The sequence below is a fragment of the Notolepis coatsorum genome (genome assembly GCF_963971535.1).
Source record: "Notolepis coatsorum genome assembly, chromosome: 5".
NCBI classification, from domain to species: domain Eukaryota; kingdom Metazoa; phylum Chordata; class Actinopteri; order Aulopiformes; family Paralepididae; genus Notolepis; species Notolepis coatsorum.
Window position 1 is genome coordinate 163,270,258 of NC_140169.1, and position 18,497 is coordinate 163,288,754.

Sequence of the window (18,497 nt, forward strand, 5' to 3'; positions counted from 1 at the left end):
CGGACCGGACATGACAGGTGAAGGCCCGCATCTAACTCACCACCGTGAGGAGGCTGATGAAACGCCTGAACCACAATATCCCTGGAGCGGAAGAACTCCGGATATTTACAGGCACGAAGGCAGGATTAGGCCGCAGAGTGGCACCGCAATCGGAACGAAAGACAGGCACTCTGGTCGTACCGAGAGAGCACAAAGCACACCCACGCGTCAGCGGAGGTGACGGCCAGCAAGAACGCGGTCTTGAACGACAGCTGTTCCAACGGCGCCTGCTCAAGCGGCTCAAACGGGGCCAAGGACAACCGACCGAGGACCAGTTGAAGATCCCAAGTCGGAGCCCAGGAGCGTTGCACCGGCTTAACGCGTCGAGCGCCAGCAGGAAACGCTTCACAAGAGGGTGGCTAAACAAGACATCCCCTCAAACCCCTCATGATAGGAGGATATAGCTGCTGCATATACCCTCACCGTCGAAGCCGACAGTCTATCAAGGAGAGACTGGAGGTAACTAAGGACAGCATCCAGGGGGCAGGAGACTGAGTCCCGGCCCCCCGCCTTACACCACACTTGGAACATACGTCATCTGCCCGCGTAAGCGCGATAGTGGAGGGAGCATGCGCATTCCGGATGGTAACACCATCAGGATCAAGAACCTGCGCCCCTCAACGTACCCGTCCCAACAACTGACCTAACAGATGTATGGGGAAGAATCCCAGGCGGCACGGCATCGGTCCTAGACCTGCCTGGCTATATCCGGACGTAATCCCCACCCGTCAGGATGAGGACCGCCCCGCGACAGTACACCTGTACCCACATTCTCCCTGCCGGGGATGTGGGGAGCCCTCAGGCCGCGCAGATGGAGGACGCCCATAGCCAGCCGCCCGCCGCCTGGTGCAGACGGGGGGAGCGTACCCCTCCCTGTCTGTCGATACACGACACTGACGTCGTATCGTCCGTCCTGATCAACACCATTTGTGGACCAGAACGACCGCTTTCAACACCAACACATTGAACGTAGCGCAGACCGGGCAGCATGGTTTGCCAGCTGCCCCCTACTGCGTTGGCCCGACGCGTCACCAGCGAGGGAGGCGTCGGTGAAAACGCGACGTGAGACAGCACCGTAACCGTCCTAGGACGGAACCTCCCGAGCGTGTTGACAATACGCTCTGAGAGGGATGCCCATAGCCCTCCAACCGTTGACTAGGAAGAGGAGTACTCTACATCCAGTCTACAGCAACCCCAGGCTGGTAGAGACCTGCCTGGTACGAGACCTGACGATCCACCTTGACCGCGAAGGACCAGAACGTCGTCAGGGCAGAACACTCCGTAACCCCTGACGACGCAGAGGCCCCAGTGCGGCCTCCACGCACTTGGTGAAGATGCGGGGAGCCAGAGAAAACCGAACGGCAGCCTCTGGTACTCATACGCTAACCCTGCAAAGGAAGCGTAGGTAAGCCCTAGGATGGAAGATCGGAGATGCGCATACGCATCCTACAGGTCTATGGAGGAGAACCAGACCCCCACCTGACAGTGTTCAACAGGTAGGAGACGATCCAAAAAATGCTGAACCTTCCCATGGGACAGGTCCAGCCTGGGTCTGACACCCCCCCCTCCCGATTTCTCAGGCAGAGAACACCGGGAGGAGAACGCCACGACGATGGCTTGCTTCGTCCACAGAGATTGGATGTCGTTGACCAGAGCTGTCACTGCTGGAGACCCTGACAATAGGGTCTGTACCAAACCTGAAAACGGGTGGGGTTGTGTAAACACAAGTCCCCGCCTCAGCGTTCTCTCCATCCACCTCGACATATGGTACTGCCGTAGTCATATGTGATGACACTCCCAACGCACCCACCGCCATGTGGCGCAGGTCCACCAGGAACTGTAGATAGTTGGCCCGGTCCCCCCGCTGTGCGTAGCCAACCCTGGAACCGTGCGAGCAGAGCGTTCCGTGTCGGGACATCTGACCCTGACACCACCCACGAGGCAATCGCACCCAAGGGGGGACCCCGACAGAAAGGGCCGGTTTGATACGGGGGGCTTCCTAGGTGAAAAAAGCCCCCCCACTGAACACCCCTCCAGAACATGCTGAGGAGTTGTTCTGCAGCCGGACATGTAAGGTGTAAGGACCCCATGGGTTCCTACACACCGTAGCCCTGCAGTGATATTACTACCACCCCAAATCACGCGTGACTGCGAGACCACTGCCAATTTTTCAGGAGTGGGAGGCACCAACATGATACCTGGCCTGGCGAAGGCGAGGCCGGGGAAGCCCGCACTGTGTGCCTCAAAAGGTTTCGAGCCCCCCTGCTGACAACACTTAAGTTGACAGACGTAACACCAGGCTCAACCAACACAGCTTATGGTGTGGGAGCCGCTTGACAGCACAACATTCTCACGGACAGACCCAGGCTCAGCCATCAACTGGGTGTCAGCCCCTGTCCCCATGAGAAGCGAAAAGTGGGGCCGCCCGCGCTTCAACGAAGGCACGCGGCCCGCAGCCAAAGGAAACAATCAGAGCCCACTTTTTCCGCTGGTGTTGGGGAAGGGAGTGATCGGAGAGCGGGCTGCTTGCGGCAGGACGGTGACGGCTTGTTTGTTCAAGCCGAACCCATCCAACATGGCCGATCCCTTGGCCGCCAAGGCTGTCGGCCTTGTGGACACCTGTCGAATCAACGCCCAGGATACCTCCGGCGGGGGAAAACATGGCCGCCTGTCGAGGGCCTCGTCATCGCCGCTGACGAGGCCGTGCTCTCTCTTCTTCTGGCTGCGCGGTGTGGGGCCTAGGACAATACCGCCCGCGCTCCAGCAGAAGACCAAAATCCCCTACGGAGAGGGGAACCCTGAGCGGTTATAGCTTGCGGCTGGGTCAAAGCTAATAACGTCAACAACCTCGCGCGATGTGTCAACGTCGGCTGGCCCTCAAGGCCCCGCCACCAGACACAATTTTTTTAATAGAAAAAAACAGCAATTCGAACACAGTTCTAATCGCTGCCAATTCCATACCGTGGCGGTACAGGCTTTAGCAGCCCACCAGCCACTCGCCAGGCCGACCCACCCATGGCGTCGGCCGGGCGGGGCACTGTTTCAATATGTCAAAAACAAAGGACTGATGTTAACACGGAGCACCAGTGGTGGTTGCAAACAGCAACCTCCACTGTGGTGTGCACCATGAAAGGGTTAAATGAATAAAAGAACTAACCCACAAAATACTGTAGAATGAGCAACCCATATACACAACGTTAAGGGGAGTAGGACCAGAGCGAACTAGTCCCGCCTTCATTCAAAATATTCACAACAGCACACCAGCCCTAGCTTAGCCCATTTACCAAAAAAGGTAAACAAAGCCCCCCCCCCCGCACTACTCCCCCAGTAGACACCGATTGACCGTCAGCATAAATGGTTGAGAGGAGAGAAAGCTGTAGCAAAGACAGACCTTCTCATAGCAGAGTGACAGAACGAAACAGTAGCCCCCTACACTACTACAGCCTAGCGTGAGGCGATGTGGGACCCATATCAACAACCGCCTGCGCACAGACACGCAACATGTTTACCATGTCGGCTGGACCCATAGCCCCACTACCCGACACCAATGTGGATAGGAACTAGCCAGCTGAGCCATAACCCGCCGTTAAGTCCCATCCTGCAGTAGTATAGCTCTATTGCTACACCACCGAGCTCACGCATCGGCCCCAGATGGGGACACCGTTCCACAGACCCCGCCGGAACACAAAGGTAACGTACCTGGCTAGGGTACCTAGCCACGGCCTACCCTGTTGTCAACCCATTTACCCGTAAAAAAGGTAAATAGGACTCAGCAAAACCCCCACAACAGCTACCGACTGACCTTCATTGATGAACCGGGCAAGAGGAGGGAGAAGTGACAACATCTCACGGCGGAGACATTAGAACAGCGTAGCAGTTAGCATGTAGCAGTAGTGTTAGCATGTAGCATTAGCATTAGCATGTAGCATAGCATTAGATGTTTAACAGCACGCCCAAGACCGTTTGGAAACCGTTCACTGCAGGGAAACGTTCAACAAACCATCCTGCCCCCGGCGCCAACACACAACATGGTTGTGTAACAAAACAAACCAGCATTACTAACACTAATACCCATGCCTGAAGACACAGGGCCTACCTGGGTACAAGCTGGCCCGACAGCCAATCTTGCACAGCTGAACCTTGGTCTGCTGCCATCAGACGAGGAAACATCAACATAGGCCCGTCGTATCGCTGAAAACATGCTTCGAAGATGCCAGGGGCCAGCAACCTCCGGTAAGCTTTCAACAATACACAATTCCTCCAATCTTTTTCATACTACTAGTTACATACGGTGCACGCAGCCGATATGATGGAACGAAAATAGAGGAAGAGTGTTTGGTGACCATGACCATGGTCTTATAGGCTACACCTCCATAGGGGCGGGGCCCGGTCAGGTATGGGTGCATTAAGTTGTTTGTGGTGGTGTACAGTAGGTACTAGGAGATAAGGGGTATCTCATTAGGCTAGAGCGGGACGCGATAGCCATACGATATATAACTGACCCGCAGATGAACAATAACAAAGATGGATTTAAACACGGAGGACACTGAAGTGACAGTTTATGGTTTCATTTATGAATTGAATGCAGTGGAGGCCAGATCATTAAAACAAATCAGACCTGTATGTGATTTAGGACCGACATAAATGAAAGTGGCCCAAATCGGAATTGAAAAGATCAGATTCCATGTGATTTGTGCCGTTCATACTGTTATGGGAAAATGAGCAAAAACATCTGATTAGGGCCACTTTCGCCTGCAATGTGAATGTAGCCTTATCCTTCTCATTATGTATTTTACACGTTTTCATTATTTTCTTATTGATGAGTCCAGAATGCAAAGAGTGATCTTTACATTATGTTTCCGGGGGCCAATTAACATAGTTTCTGGTGGAGTCATTTATGTATAGCTCTGGTAGCTGCTCCAACAAACAACTGCCTCTGTGCACACTGATCACAATATATTGACAAAAAAAAACTATAAATAATGACACACCTAAACAAAACATTCATCAGTTGTTATCTAATTAATAGATCAATATAATTCTACACAGATGTGTCACAGCAAACATTCGCAGACAACCTCAATAGAACGTTCAAACGCGAGGAACCGAAACAATCATATTACTTACCAAATTGTATTTTTAATAGGGCTGTCAGTTTATCGCGTTAATTTGATTAATTAATTACACAGCAAATACAAAATAAAAAATATAATTTTTTTTTTAAATAATTTTCTTTTTTTATCTCATTCATTCCATAAGAATGTAGAATACACATTTACAGACTTTTTTTTTAATATGGTCCATTTGCATGTTCTTGGTATCTGATTCTAGGGACATCTATGAATCAGAAGGTTTTGTAGATACAGTACTGAATTCTGCCATCCGGACACATGCAATTTGAAATATAATTATAGAATATAGAATATCAGGCATAAAATGGTTATGCGATTAAAATGCGATTAATTAGAGTAATTAATTACAAATCCTGTAATTAATTAGATAAATTTTTTTAATCGCCTGACAGCACACATTTTAAATGACAACCTTTAATCCTTTTATCTTCTATATCGCTGTACGTTAAAAACGATGGTCGTCTTGAATTTCGGCAAAGTGTACCGGCCTCCGGCAGCCCGCCTGGTAGAGTTACCACGTGTCCTCGTGTCTTCCAGACTACGCCGAGTGCTCCCAGCTGAGCTGCGCCAGCGGGGCGTGTTTCGACCGCGTCCAGCGGTGCGACCAGGTGCTCGACTGCCGCGACGGCTCCGACGAGGCAAACTGCAGTAAGTGTCTCCCTGTCTGATCTGTCTGCGTCTATTCTTATCCTAACGCATTTACAGTTCCGCGTTCGCGTTCTGCGCTCTGATTGGCCACTGACGTTTCTGGCCGCGCCAATCGTGTGACGGCAAGTTCTTTCGTCGGTTAAGCTTAGGCGACTCTTTCGAAGTTGATTAAGATTAGAGTTTGTCTTAGAGCATGGCGATAGAACACCAGCCCTGATTCCAAACTCTAACCTTAACCAACTTCGAAAGAGTCGCCTAAGCTTAACCAGTGATAAACTAGGCGTTAGGTAGTTTGCTGCTGTTCGAGGTGGAAATGGGCGCATCACACGATTGGGCGCACATGTCACATGACCAGAAACGTCAGTGGCCAATCAGATCGGACCAGAAACATCAGTGGCCAATCAGATTCGCAGAACGCGAACGCGGAACTATAAATCCGTTAGGATAAGAATAGACGCGATCTGTCCTGTGTTAACCCTTTCACTACCACACTACAGACGGTTAACCCTTTCACTACCACACTACAGACGGTGAACCCTTTCACTACCACACCACAGAAGGTTAACCCTTTCACTACCACACTATAGACGGTTAACCCTTTCACTACCACACTACAGATGGTTAACCCTTTCACTACCACACTAGATGGTTAACCCTTTCACTACCACACTACATACGGTTAACCCTTTCACTACCACACTACAGAAGGTTAACCCTTTCACTACCACACTAGACGGTTAACCCTTTCACTACCACACTACAGACGGTTAACCCTTTCACTACCACACTACATACGGTTAACCCTTTCACTACCACACTATAGACGGTTAACCCTTTCACTACCACACGCCTAATAATTGTGCTTGTAAATGCCGTATACGGCACAGAATGATGATCGGTACGGGAAGAAAGCGAACAGGACTAGGCAGGTCTAGTTAAGCCGGGTTTGGATACACGCCAGGGCAGGACTCACGCACGGGGAGTCAGTAACCGTCATTGTCTCATATAGGGCTGCACCCTCCCTCTCTCTCTCTGCTTCCATCCCCTGTCAGTGCGTGTAAACAGTGTTCCTCTGTAGAGCTACAGACTGTAACACAGCATGAGGGGATGAGGAAACAGCATGAGGGGATGAGGAAACAGAATGAGGGGATGAGGAAACAGAATGAGGGGATGAGGAAACATAATGAGAGGATGAGGAAACAGAATGAGGGGATGAGGAGACAGAATGAGGGGATGAGGAAATGACAGTAACACAGAATGAGGGGCAGAGGAAATGACAGTAACACAGAATGAGGGGACGAGGAAATGACAGTAACACAGAATGAGGCAATGAGGAAATGACAGTAACACAGAATACGGGGATGAGGAAATGACAGTAACACAGAATGAGGGGATGACACCTGGAGTGCCGCGTTGTCGCCTCTGCTCTCTGCAGCGCAGCACTGCGGCGCGGGTCAGTTCCAGTGTGGCAACGAAGAGTGTATCCCTCAACGCTACGCCTGTGACCACGACGACGACTGTGGAGACAGGAGTGACGAGCAGAACTGCAGTATGTAGCCTTCCACTCCACTCCTCTCCTCTCCTCTCCTCTCCTCTCCTCTCCTCTCCTCTCCTCTCCTCTCCTCTCCTCTCCTCTCCTCTCCTCTCCTCTCCTCTCCTCTCCTCTCATCTCCTCTCCTCTCCTCTCCACCCCTCTCCTCTCCTCTCCACCCCTCTCCTCCTTCCTTATCTCTCTCTATTTCAGTTGCATCTCTTATCTTCACCTAGATAGAAGCACTCCTGACTTTGACTTGATCTGACCTTTTCTATGCTCTCTCTCTCTCTCTCTCTCTCTCTCTCCCTCTCTCTCTCCATCCATCTGACAGCATATCCTACTTGTAGAGGGAGTTACTTCACCTGCCCCAGTGGTCGCTGTATCCACCAGGTCTGGCTGTGCGACGGGGAGGACGACTGCGAGGACAACGCTGATGAGAGAGGCTGTGGTACGACTCCTTTAGAGACATATGTGACATACTCTCGTGAGACTTTGTACCACAGTCAGTTGTCAGTCAGTTGTTTTACTACAGTCAGTTGTCAAGTCAGTTGTTTTACTACAGTCAGTTGTCAGTCAGTTGTCAGTCAGTTGTTTTACTACAGTCAGTTGTCAGTTAGTTGTTTTACTACAGTCAGTTGTCAGTCAGTTTGTCAGTCAGTTGTTTTACTACAGTCAGTTGTTTTACTACAGTCAGTTGTCAGTCAGTTGTTTTACTACAGTCAGTTGTCAGTCAGTTGTTTTACTACAGTCAGTTGTCAGTCAGTTTGTCAGTCAGTTGTTTTACTACAGTCAGTTGTTTTACTACAGTCAGTTGTCAGTCAGTTGTTTTACTACAGTCAGTTTGTCAGTCAGTTGTTTTACTACAGTCAGTTGTTTTACTACAGTCAGTTGTCAGTCAGTTGTCAGTCAGTTGTTTTACTACAGTCAGTTTGTCAGTCAGTTGTTTTACTACAGTCAGTTTGTCAGTCAGTTGTTTTACTACAGTCAGTTGTCAGTCAGTTGTTTTACTACAGTCAGTTGTGTCAGTCAGTTGCTTTACTACAGTAAGTTGTCAGTCAGTTGCTTTACTACAGTCAATAATAGTCATATGGATGAACGACATGTATTTACAGGTGAGATTCGCTCAGCACTCTGCTCTCTGTGTCAGCGGCGGTCTGCTTCACACTCGCGCAGCTAAGAGGCCTAACGGGTGATAATAAGGACTGTGCTCTTTTTGCTCACGACGAGGCCTGCTGGTGCAGACGGCAGGGATCTGGTTGAAAGCAGGAAGGCTATATTATCGTGCAATACTATATGTGCCGTGTAACGTAACACTTCTCCTGCCAGGTAATGTCGGCTAGATTAGGTTAAGTTGGAGACGGCGATGAAAGACCGCCACTGTTCAGATGTCTGCCTGAGAACGACGTAGTCAGTTTTTTAATGTCGCCATTAACCCTTTCACTGCCACACACGACAGAAGGTTAACCCTTTACTATCACACAACCCGACGGCGATGCTCCATCATTAGCATCATTAGCATCCGCATCCGCAACTGTGGCTGTCGTGTGGCAGTGAAAGGGTTCTTAAACCTCAGAAGAAAAAACGGAGAGATGATTCATCCAGTGGCGGCTCGCCACTAGGGGCGCTCGGGCGCCGCCCCCCCTCAGGCCCTACCCTGGTTATATGAGAGAAGAAGAAAAATAAGTTTTTAGTTTTTTGTTTTATAGCCCTATAAATAATATAAACATGTTTAAAATTAATAATATTTACTCATTTTAAGTATGTTTGTGTTTCCAATGCACAATATAACGTTATTATATAAAAAAAAATACTCGTTTTCTTGAACAGGAAGTGACTCACTTTTCTTTTTTTTTATTATTTTTTTGTATTTCTCGGCCCGGGCTAGACGCGATAGCGCTCTGAGTGCGCGTCACGGTTTGATCGCTGTATCCGTCGCAGCCAATCAGTGCGTAACGCGTTGTGCGTTGAAATATGACTATTATGTTGGAATCCGGGCGCGATTTGAAGCGGTCTAGCCAGTAGCGTCAAGAATTTCTGTAGCCGCATTTCGCGGAGACGCTCTCTGATTGGCCGACGCCAGTATTTTTTTCCGTAGCAGAATTTCACAGAGACGATCTCTGATTGGCCGAATCCAATTTCTAATGTTCCAATTCTAGCTTATTCCTAGGTTGGTCCGTTGGTGGTAGAGATAGTTGTGTTGTTGTGAGATGCAGCTGTTTGTCTTAGAGCGTGCCGTGACTGCAAGTTCTTTAGACTGTTAAGCTTAGGCACTCTTTCAAAGTTGGTTAAGGTTAGAGTTTGTCTTAGAGCATGGCGATAGAACGCCAGGTAGTTTGCAGTCTGTTCGACGCGGAAATGGACAAAGGAATGAAGTACTTGTGTTGTGTGGTGCTAACTGCTAACAAGCTAACACTTGGCTAACAAGCTATATGGCGGATGCAGTCTGGACACAGTGGACAGTGGTCTGGAATACATCAACAGTGGATTATACACTTTATCAAGGCAAGCCCTCCTGCCCTGGACGTGTCAACTAAACAGTGAGTCTCTCTCTCTCTCTCTCTCTCTCTCTCTCTCTCTCTCTCTCTCTCTCTCTCTCTCTCTCTCTCTCTCTCTCTCTCTCTCTCTCTCTCTCTCTCTCTCTCTCTCTCTCTCTCTCTCTCTCTCTCTCTCTCTTTTCTTTTGGATTGAAAATACGTGGATTATGGCTTGTTCAATATCGTCTATGTTTGAATGAATGAATGAATGAAAACTTTATTAACAGATTGCAGAATGGGTACAATACAGTACGGCTCAATACACACAATTGTTAAGGGGATGCAGACCAGAGAAAGACGTTTGTCTTGTTTACATCAGGGTCCCAGATTTTCGATTCATATCGATAGTTTAATAGCTAGCCTTGGCTCGTTTAACAATATGCAAAATATGTGTACAGCCCTGTACTCATACTGAAGTTATTCTTGGTATATAATAGGTCTGATTGTGTAACGAATCGATTCCACGTCGCGCTGTGTGTGAGAGAGAGAAGGAGAGAGGGAGAGATCTGCGTGTGTTTGGAGACGGAGCGAGTTTTGTTTCTAACTTTTCTATTTATATATTGTGTTTCAAGTTGTGAATTAGACTATACTTTATTTGACTGGTTGTGTGTTGTTGTAGTAACAGCTGAGCGACTCGTCCATAAGAGCCGATTCATTGCCGTGAGCGTGAGTCGAATCGCTCACGTCTTGCCATGAGTCGGTTGCGTGGTACTGTACATGTTTGCAAAATGTTTTGGTATAGCGCCCCTAGTGGAGAGAGAACCAGCAGCCGCTACTGGATTCATCTTCTCTTAACACGCAATCCACGAAAAAATTCAGTATTCTTTTTGTTCCGGGACGTCCCCTAAATGGGTATCTCACCGTCCCACGTGGAGAGAAGTTTTATCATCCCTGGGACATCGGAGCACCCTCCATTTCAAGCACTGCCCACTATGAAGCTGTATATAAAAGAGATATATAAATCAATCAATCAATCAATCAATCAATCAAATTTATTTGTATAGCACATTTAAAACATGACACTTCATAGTCGGTCGCGTAGCAATTTAAATTTTTTTAATTTTAAAGTATAAATAAACAGAAAATAAACAACCAACAGACAAACAAAGAAACAGAACAACACGTCAAAACAAACAAGGCAAGTGTCAGAGTGAGTCGGGGAAGGCTAGGGAATATAGGTGAGTTTTGAGCTTAGATTTAAAAGACTCGACGGAGAGCGCAGATCGGATGGACGTGGGGATGCTGTTCCAGAGGTCAGGGGCTGCGACAGCAAAAGCCCCCCCCCCGCTTAGACCTACGGGTGGTTAGGAGACCCTTATCAGCAGATATGAGATCCACCATTTACCATTTACAAGGGCTCTGCTGTTTTCAGCTGGGGGTCATCTGTAGAGAGACCAGTTCACACTGCTGGGTAGGGTTGGGCACCGAGAACCGGTTCTAATAGTAACCGGTTCCTAACTTCCGGTTCCGGAAGTAACATATTTGCATTTCGATTCTTAATTTCGATTCTTTAAAAAAGAAAATATTACTTTGTTAATACAGCAACCAAATTAAACTGTATCAAGTCAACTGACAATGTGAATAGTATGAAAAAAATTAAAGATAAAAAAAAAAAAATCTCCTGCGAAATAAGCTGTGACCTGTTTTGACCTGCACCTCAAAGAATCGGAATCGAGAATCGTTTAGAACAGGAATCGAAATGGAGAATTGGAATCGGAACCGAAATCGTTCAAATCCAAACGATGCCCAACCCTACTGCTGGGGGCTGCCCAGTGCAACCACAGTCTAACACAGAGCAGCTCTGGACCACTGGAGCGGCTGGGGGGGTGGGGGTGGGGGTTAAGTGCCTGGCCCAAGAGCACCTCAACGTCGGTTGTTGGGGAAGGAGAGAGTATTATATTAATTAACTCCACCGTGCCAAGATTTCTCCTGCCAGTTATTTACCGCTTGGCTGACGCTCTCATCCAAACCACCCGCGGTATCGTGTAGAAACATGTATCCATTGGCTGAAGAGCAAAACCTCCTATCTAAGAAAAAAAAGATAGCACTTTTTTGAGAAAAGAAAAGAAAAAACATGTCGTCTTCTTGCAGAATGCTATTTCCGCCAGTCAGAAAACGATGCCAAAATTACGCAGATATAGGAGGTTAATATCGATGGCAGAAAGGGCAAAAAAACTCCTATCTGCATCATTTTGGCATCATTTTTTAAAAACACATTCGAGTCACAACAACTGATTGATTTTCAGTCCTCGGATATATCCAATTCATTTCGATATCGGGCCGAAAGGGCAAAACCTCCTATCTGCATCATTTCGGCATCATTTTCTAAAAAAACACGTTTGATACAGACCCCCCCCCCCCCCCAAATCTCAGAACCAAGTCACAACAACCGATTGATTTCCAGTCCTCTCGGATATATCCAATTCATTTCGATATCGGACGTATACCCCCCCCTAGACAGACACTGGGCCGGTTACGTCACGGTTACGGAGGAGCACTTGAATGGGGCAACAAACACCGCTCTGTGTGTGAACCTGCTTCACCTCCTGTGTCTCCATGGCTGGTTGGTTGGTATGGGGGCTCACCAGGGCGCTACTAGGCCTGCGCTGCTTTAAGTGTGTCATTCAAATGCCTCTTTGTGACACAAGATCGCACGGCGCTCCCAAAGGGCTTTAGAATTCCTCCACGCCGCCCTGAAGAGTGTGTGTGTTTTTTTTTTAAAGAGGGAAGGGCCGCGGGAGCCCCCCCCCCCCCCCCCCCCTCCCCCCTCCCTCCCTCCCTCCCCCCAGTGTGACCCCTCCCCCCTCCCCCCTCCCCATTGATTTAAAGTGACAATGAAAGTGTGAGTCACCGTCACCCGTTGCGTTGCATTCCTCCAGAGATAAGGCCGGCCCGGGTTCCTCAATAATAATAATAATAATAATAATAATAATAATAATAATAATAATAATAATAATAATAATAATAATAATAATAATAATAATAATAATAATAATAATAATAATAATAATAATAATAATAATAATAATAATAATAATAATAATAATAATAATAATAATAATAATAATAATAATAATAATAATAATAATAATAATAATAATAATAATAATAATAATAATAATAATAATAATAATAATAATAATAATAATAATAATAATAATAATAATAATAATAATAATAATAATAATAATAATAATAATAATAATAATAATAATAATAATAATAATAATAATAATAATAATAATAATAATAACTTTATTTGTATAGCACTTTTCATACAGAAGTTGCAGTTCAAAGTAAAAAAAATACAGGCATAAGCAAGCATAAAAAAGATAGACAGGTAGCAAGGTAAGGTAAATCACAGTGTTTCACATTAGGATCTAGCATCCCAATAGGCTCTCTGTTTACAATTTCATCCAGTAATACAAATAATAAAAATGGTTTAAAATGATTCAGTTTAAAAATAGTAAAATAGAACGGACATACAACAGGGTATTTAACATACAACAGAGCAGTGCATCAGTAAGAAGTAAAAAGTGTGATAAAATAGTTCTCTTAAATTACAGTGCATACAGTAGGAGGTAGTGAGATAAATTAGCATAGAACCGACACATGAATTTGATAGGCAGTGTATAAAAGTAGGCAGGGTAAGAATAGTGCAGGTAAGTACAATTTGTGTCAGGATATCCCTGATGTTTCATTGAAATGCCTGAGCAAAGAGACAGTTTTAAGCTGTCTTTTGAAGATGTTCTAGCGAGTTGGCTTCCCTGATGTTGATGTATGATCAATGCATTTACCGGCTCGCACATGATGATGTCTTTGTGCGCACAGCAGACCCACCGCTGTGACACACCACGTGTCGACAGGGTATCTGCCGGGGGGGGGGTGGGTGGGGGGGGGGGGGGGGGGGTAGTGAAAAGTCTTAAAACTTTATTTAATTCCACATTTTATTTAATTCAATTTCAATTTTCCTTTTTGGGAGATGCAATAATATTAAATATATGAAATGTTTTTGTATTCAAGGCGTTTTTTTTTTCGGGCCTACCGGGAGCCAGGTGCGTCTGGTGAGAGCTTGTACCGAACGCGGAGCGATAATTGAAAGCAAGTTGCTCGTATGGTCGTGAGATTGGTATTACATTTAGCTCGAAGTGGTATTAAAAAGGCCGTAAAAAAAAAAAAGCCTTCAATTTAACTTGTCGAAACCTGCAGATAAACCTTGATATCTTTTCTTGATCCTCCAATCACAACTGTTGCTTCCCAGGGGGAGGTGTGCAGGTGCTATGCCTACTTCTTACGTCAACTCTTTGCAACAACAAGAACAACAACCGTGCATATCAGGGGCGGGGCTAGGGGGTGGCTACTTGGGCTCAAGCCCTGAATGTTTTCTGAAAAGCCTGAATCTAAAAAAAAAAAAAAAAAAAAAATTTGACAATTAATCATTGTTACATGAAAATATGTTTGCACCAGATTTAGCAGAAGCTAATTTCCATCTGTAGTCTATCCAGCTGCTAACTGTATTTGAGTGGGTTAAGTCTTGGTGTTATGGTAGACTCAGACCTAAGCTTTAATCACAATCAACAAGTTGACAAAAACATAATTCTTCCACCTTAGAAACATAGCTTTTGAGATCTCAGACCCATCCCCAGTGATAACACAGGCTGCCGGCATGTCTTTATGAATGGAAATATCGAATAAAAGAAACAACGATGAAACCAGACTATACTCTGGTTTCCGGGGGTCCTGCCGCTCAACGTTCGGCGAGTTAACCCTAGATCTTAGATCCTAATATGAAAAACGATGTGATTTAATGTTCTATGTCTTACCTTGACTTTGTCTATTTTACTGCTATCTATTTTATGCTTTATGTCTGCACTTTATGCATTGCTCTTGATCTGCCAATGTTGTGCTCATTTTATGCCTGTCTTTTTGTACTGCTGTGAAGCACTTTGAGCTGCAATTCTTGTATGAAAGGTGCTATACAAACACAGTTTATTATTATTATTATTATTATTATTATTATTATTATTATTATTATTATTATTATTATTATTATTATTATTATTATTATTATTATTATTATTATTATTATTATTATTATTATTATTATTATTATTATTATTATTATTATTATTATTATTATTATTATTATTATTATTATTATTATTATTATTATTATTATTAATTATTATAGTTTGCTTCATTAATTAAAGGGTGTGAATTTAAGTGTTCTCTAGTGCCTTTTGTCTGCTTTAAGGTGGTGGTATAAGTTAAAGGTTGTGGTGTTGAAGTAAAAAAAATCTGTGCCCGCTTACGCGGGCACCTATCTGGGCTAAGCCCCGGATCTCCTACAATCCTAAATCCGCCCCTGGTGCATATTCCCTGATCAAAATCCATTGCAGAATATCTCCTTCCTCTTTGTCCCTCTGTTTAAGTCTGCCCGGGCGGCGTCTATGCTTTTACCAAACGGTTCGTGTTTCCGCGTTCCCGTTTTGCGCTCTGATTGGCCACGCACGTTTCTGGTCATGTGACATGTGCGCCCAATCGCATGACGAGCAGTGTCTTAGCCCATTTCCGCGTCGAACAGCCTGCAAACGACCTAACGCCTAGTTTATCACTGGTTAAGCTTAGGCAACTCTTTCGCAGTTGGTTATGGTTAGAGTTTGGAATCAGGGCTGGCGTTCTATCGCCATGCTCTAAGACAAACTCTAACCTTAACCAACTTCGAAAGAGCGCCTAAGCTTAACCGTCCAAAGAACTTGCCGTCACACGATTGGGCGCACATGTCACATGACCAGAAACGTCAAAGAAACGTCAGTGGCCAATCAGATTCGCAAAACGCACAAACCGCTTGGTAAAAGTAATGAGGCGCCCGGGCGCCCACTGATGATGCCTTTGTCATCTCCTCTAGATAACGTTTCTGTTTAAGTCTGCCCGGGCGCCCACTGATGATGCCTTTGTCATCTCCTCTAGATAACGTTTCTGTTTAAGTCTGCCCGGGCGCCCACTGATGATGCCTTTGTCATCGCCTCTAGATAACGTCTCTGTTTAAGTCTGCCCGGGCGCCCACTGATGATGCCTTTGTCACCTCCTCTAGATAGCGTCTATACAAATAGTAGCTCTAGTTCTGCAGACCCCTCTCTGATTGGTTGAGCTCCATTTCTGCAGCCCCCTCTCTGATTGGTTGAGCTCCATTTCTGCAGCCCCCTCTCTGATTGGTTGAGCGAAGCCCCTCGCGCGTAAGGTTATCGAGGTGCTTTGAGGTGCTTATCGCGGAATCCGCCATGATTTTCATTCAGCGCTTCAGCTCACCTGGCAGAGCAGCGGTCCTGCGGTCCTGCGGTCCGTTGTTGATGAGTTCGAATCCCATCACATTTTTTTTTAACGTGATTTTTTTTTTACCGTGTATTCTTTCGCCGGTTAAGGTTAGGCATGGTTAAGGTTAAGGTTAAGGTTAGGCATTGTTTCGGAGTTGGTTAAGGTTAGAACGGTTAAGTTTAGGCGCTGTTAAGGAGCTGGTTAAGGTTAGAGTTTGTCTTAGAGAATGGCAATATTCTTTCTATGGTTAAGGTTAGGCATGGTTAAGGTTAAGGTTAAGGTTAGGCATTGTTTCGGAGTTGGTTAAGGTTAGAACGGTTAAGTTTAGGCGCTGTTAAGGAGCTGGTTAAGGTTAGAGTTTGTCTTAGAGAATGGCAATAGACAGCCTATTTCCGCGCGACAGCTCCCAGCAGAGGGGCTGCAGAAATGGAGCTCAACCAATCAGAGAGGGGTCTGCAGAACTAGAGCTACTATTTGTATAGACGCCTCTAGATAACGTCTCTGTTTAAGTCTGCCCGGGCGCCCACTGATGATGCCTTTGTCATCGCCTCTAGATAACGTCTCTGTTTAAGTCTGCCCGGGCGCCCACTGATGATGCCTTTGTCATCTCCTCTAGAAGATAACGTCTCTGTTTAAGTCTGCCCGGGCGCCCACTGATGATGCCTTTGTCGTCTCCTCTAGATAACGTCCCACGTGAATGCTACCCCGGAGAGTGGCCCTGTCCGTCCTCGGGTCTGTGTATCCCCATGGACCAGCTGTGTGATGGGACGCCGCACTGTCCCGACGGAGAGGACGAGACCAACAGCACCGCCGGACGCAACTGCAGTCAGTACCGGCACGGCTAGTCTCAGTCGCGTTTAGGATTAGATTAGATTAGATTAGATTAGATTAGATTAAAGTTTATTGTCATTATACTTCAATATATATCTTAGATTAGATTAGATTAGATTAGATTAGATTCAAGTTTATTGTCATTATACTTCAATATATATCTTAGATTAGATTAGATTAGATTCAAGTTTATTGTCATTATACTTCAACATATATTTTAGATACGATTAGATTAAAATGTATTTATTTGTCATTATACTTCAACACATATTTTAGATTAGATTCGATTTTATAGTCATTATACGTCAACATATATTTTAATATTGTGTGTGTGTGTGTGTGTGTGTCTGTGTGTCTGTGTGTGTGTGTGTCTGTGTGTGTGTGTCTGTGTGTGTGTGTCTGTATGTGTATGTCTGTGTGTGTGTGTGTCTGTGTGTGTGTGTGTCTGTGTGTGTGTGTCTGTATGTGTATGTCTGTGTGTGTGTGTGTGTGTGTGTGTGTGTGTGTGTGTGTGTGTGTGTGTGTGTGTGTGTGTGTGTGTGTGTCTGTGTGTGTGTCTGTGTGTGTCTGTCTGTGTGTGTGTGTGTGTGTCTCTGTGTGTGTGTGTGTGTGTGTGTGTGTGTGTGTGTGTGTGTGTGTGTGTCTGTGTCTGTGTCTGTCTCTGTGTGTGTGTGTCTCTGTGTGTGTGTGTGTGTGTGTCTCTGTGTGTGAGTGTGTCTCTGTGTGTGTGTGTGTGTGTGTGTGTGTGTGTGTGTGTGTGTGTGTGTGTGTGTGTGTGTGTGTGTGTGTGTGTGTGTGTGTGTGTGTGTGTGTGTGTGTGTGTGTGTGTGTGTGTGTGTGTGTGTGTGTGTGTGTGTGTGTCTCTCAGGTATCTCACGCTGTGCCTCTCTGAGCTGTGAGTACCGCTGCCACACCTCCCCTGACGGAGGCTCCTGCTCCTGTCCGTCTGGATACATCGTCAGCCTCAACGACAGCCGCTCCTGCATCGGTAAATACAGAGACAAGACAAGACCGTTGTCGTCTTTAGACGTCCTAAACTACGGTCGCGTTTTTGTCCCGAACCCCAAGAGGAACCGGCCCGAATACAATAAAAAAAAAACTGGTTCTATATGAATGCAGTCTTTTTTCTGTTCCGGGACCGTCCCACGTGGAGACAGGTTTTATGATCCGTGGGACATCAGAGCACCCTCGATTTCAAGCCCTGCCTATAAGATAAGATAAGATAAGACAAGATAAGATAAGATAAGATAAGATAAGATAAGATAAGATAAGATAAGATAAGATAAGATAAGATAAGACAAGATAAGATAAGATAAGATAAGACAAGACAAGATACAATAAGATTCAATTCAATTAAAAAAACATTATAGTACATGACACTGACACTTCAAAGCACAAGAGATATGACACTGCCAGAACGGGATCCCTACATTGTTGATCTGTCAAGTCCAATAAATAAATAGA

General features: G+C 45.8%; 1 protein-coding gene across 1 annotated transcript in view; it reads left to right on the forward strand.

Annotated features, from left to right (window-relative positions):
* lrp2a (low density lipoprotein receptor-related protein 2a) overlaps positions 1 to 18,497 on the forward strand; it is a gene marked incomplete at its 5' end in the record, with an annotated part of 335,411 nt that overhangs the window by 36,592 nt on the left and 280,322 nt on the right. Inside the window, 5 exon segments of the mRNA XM_084314359.1 lie at positions 5,709 to 5,819; positions 7,255 to 7,368; positions 7,685 to 7,801; positions 16,884 to 17,027; positions 17,902 to 18,021. Coding sequence (XP_084170485.1) covers positions 5,709 to 5,819; positions 7,255 to 7,368; positions 7,685 to 7,801; positions 16,884 to 17,027; positions 17,902 to 18,021 — 606 coding nt within the window.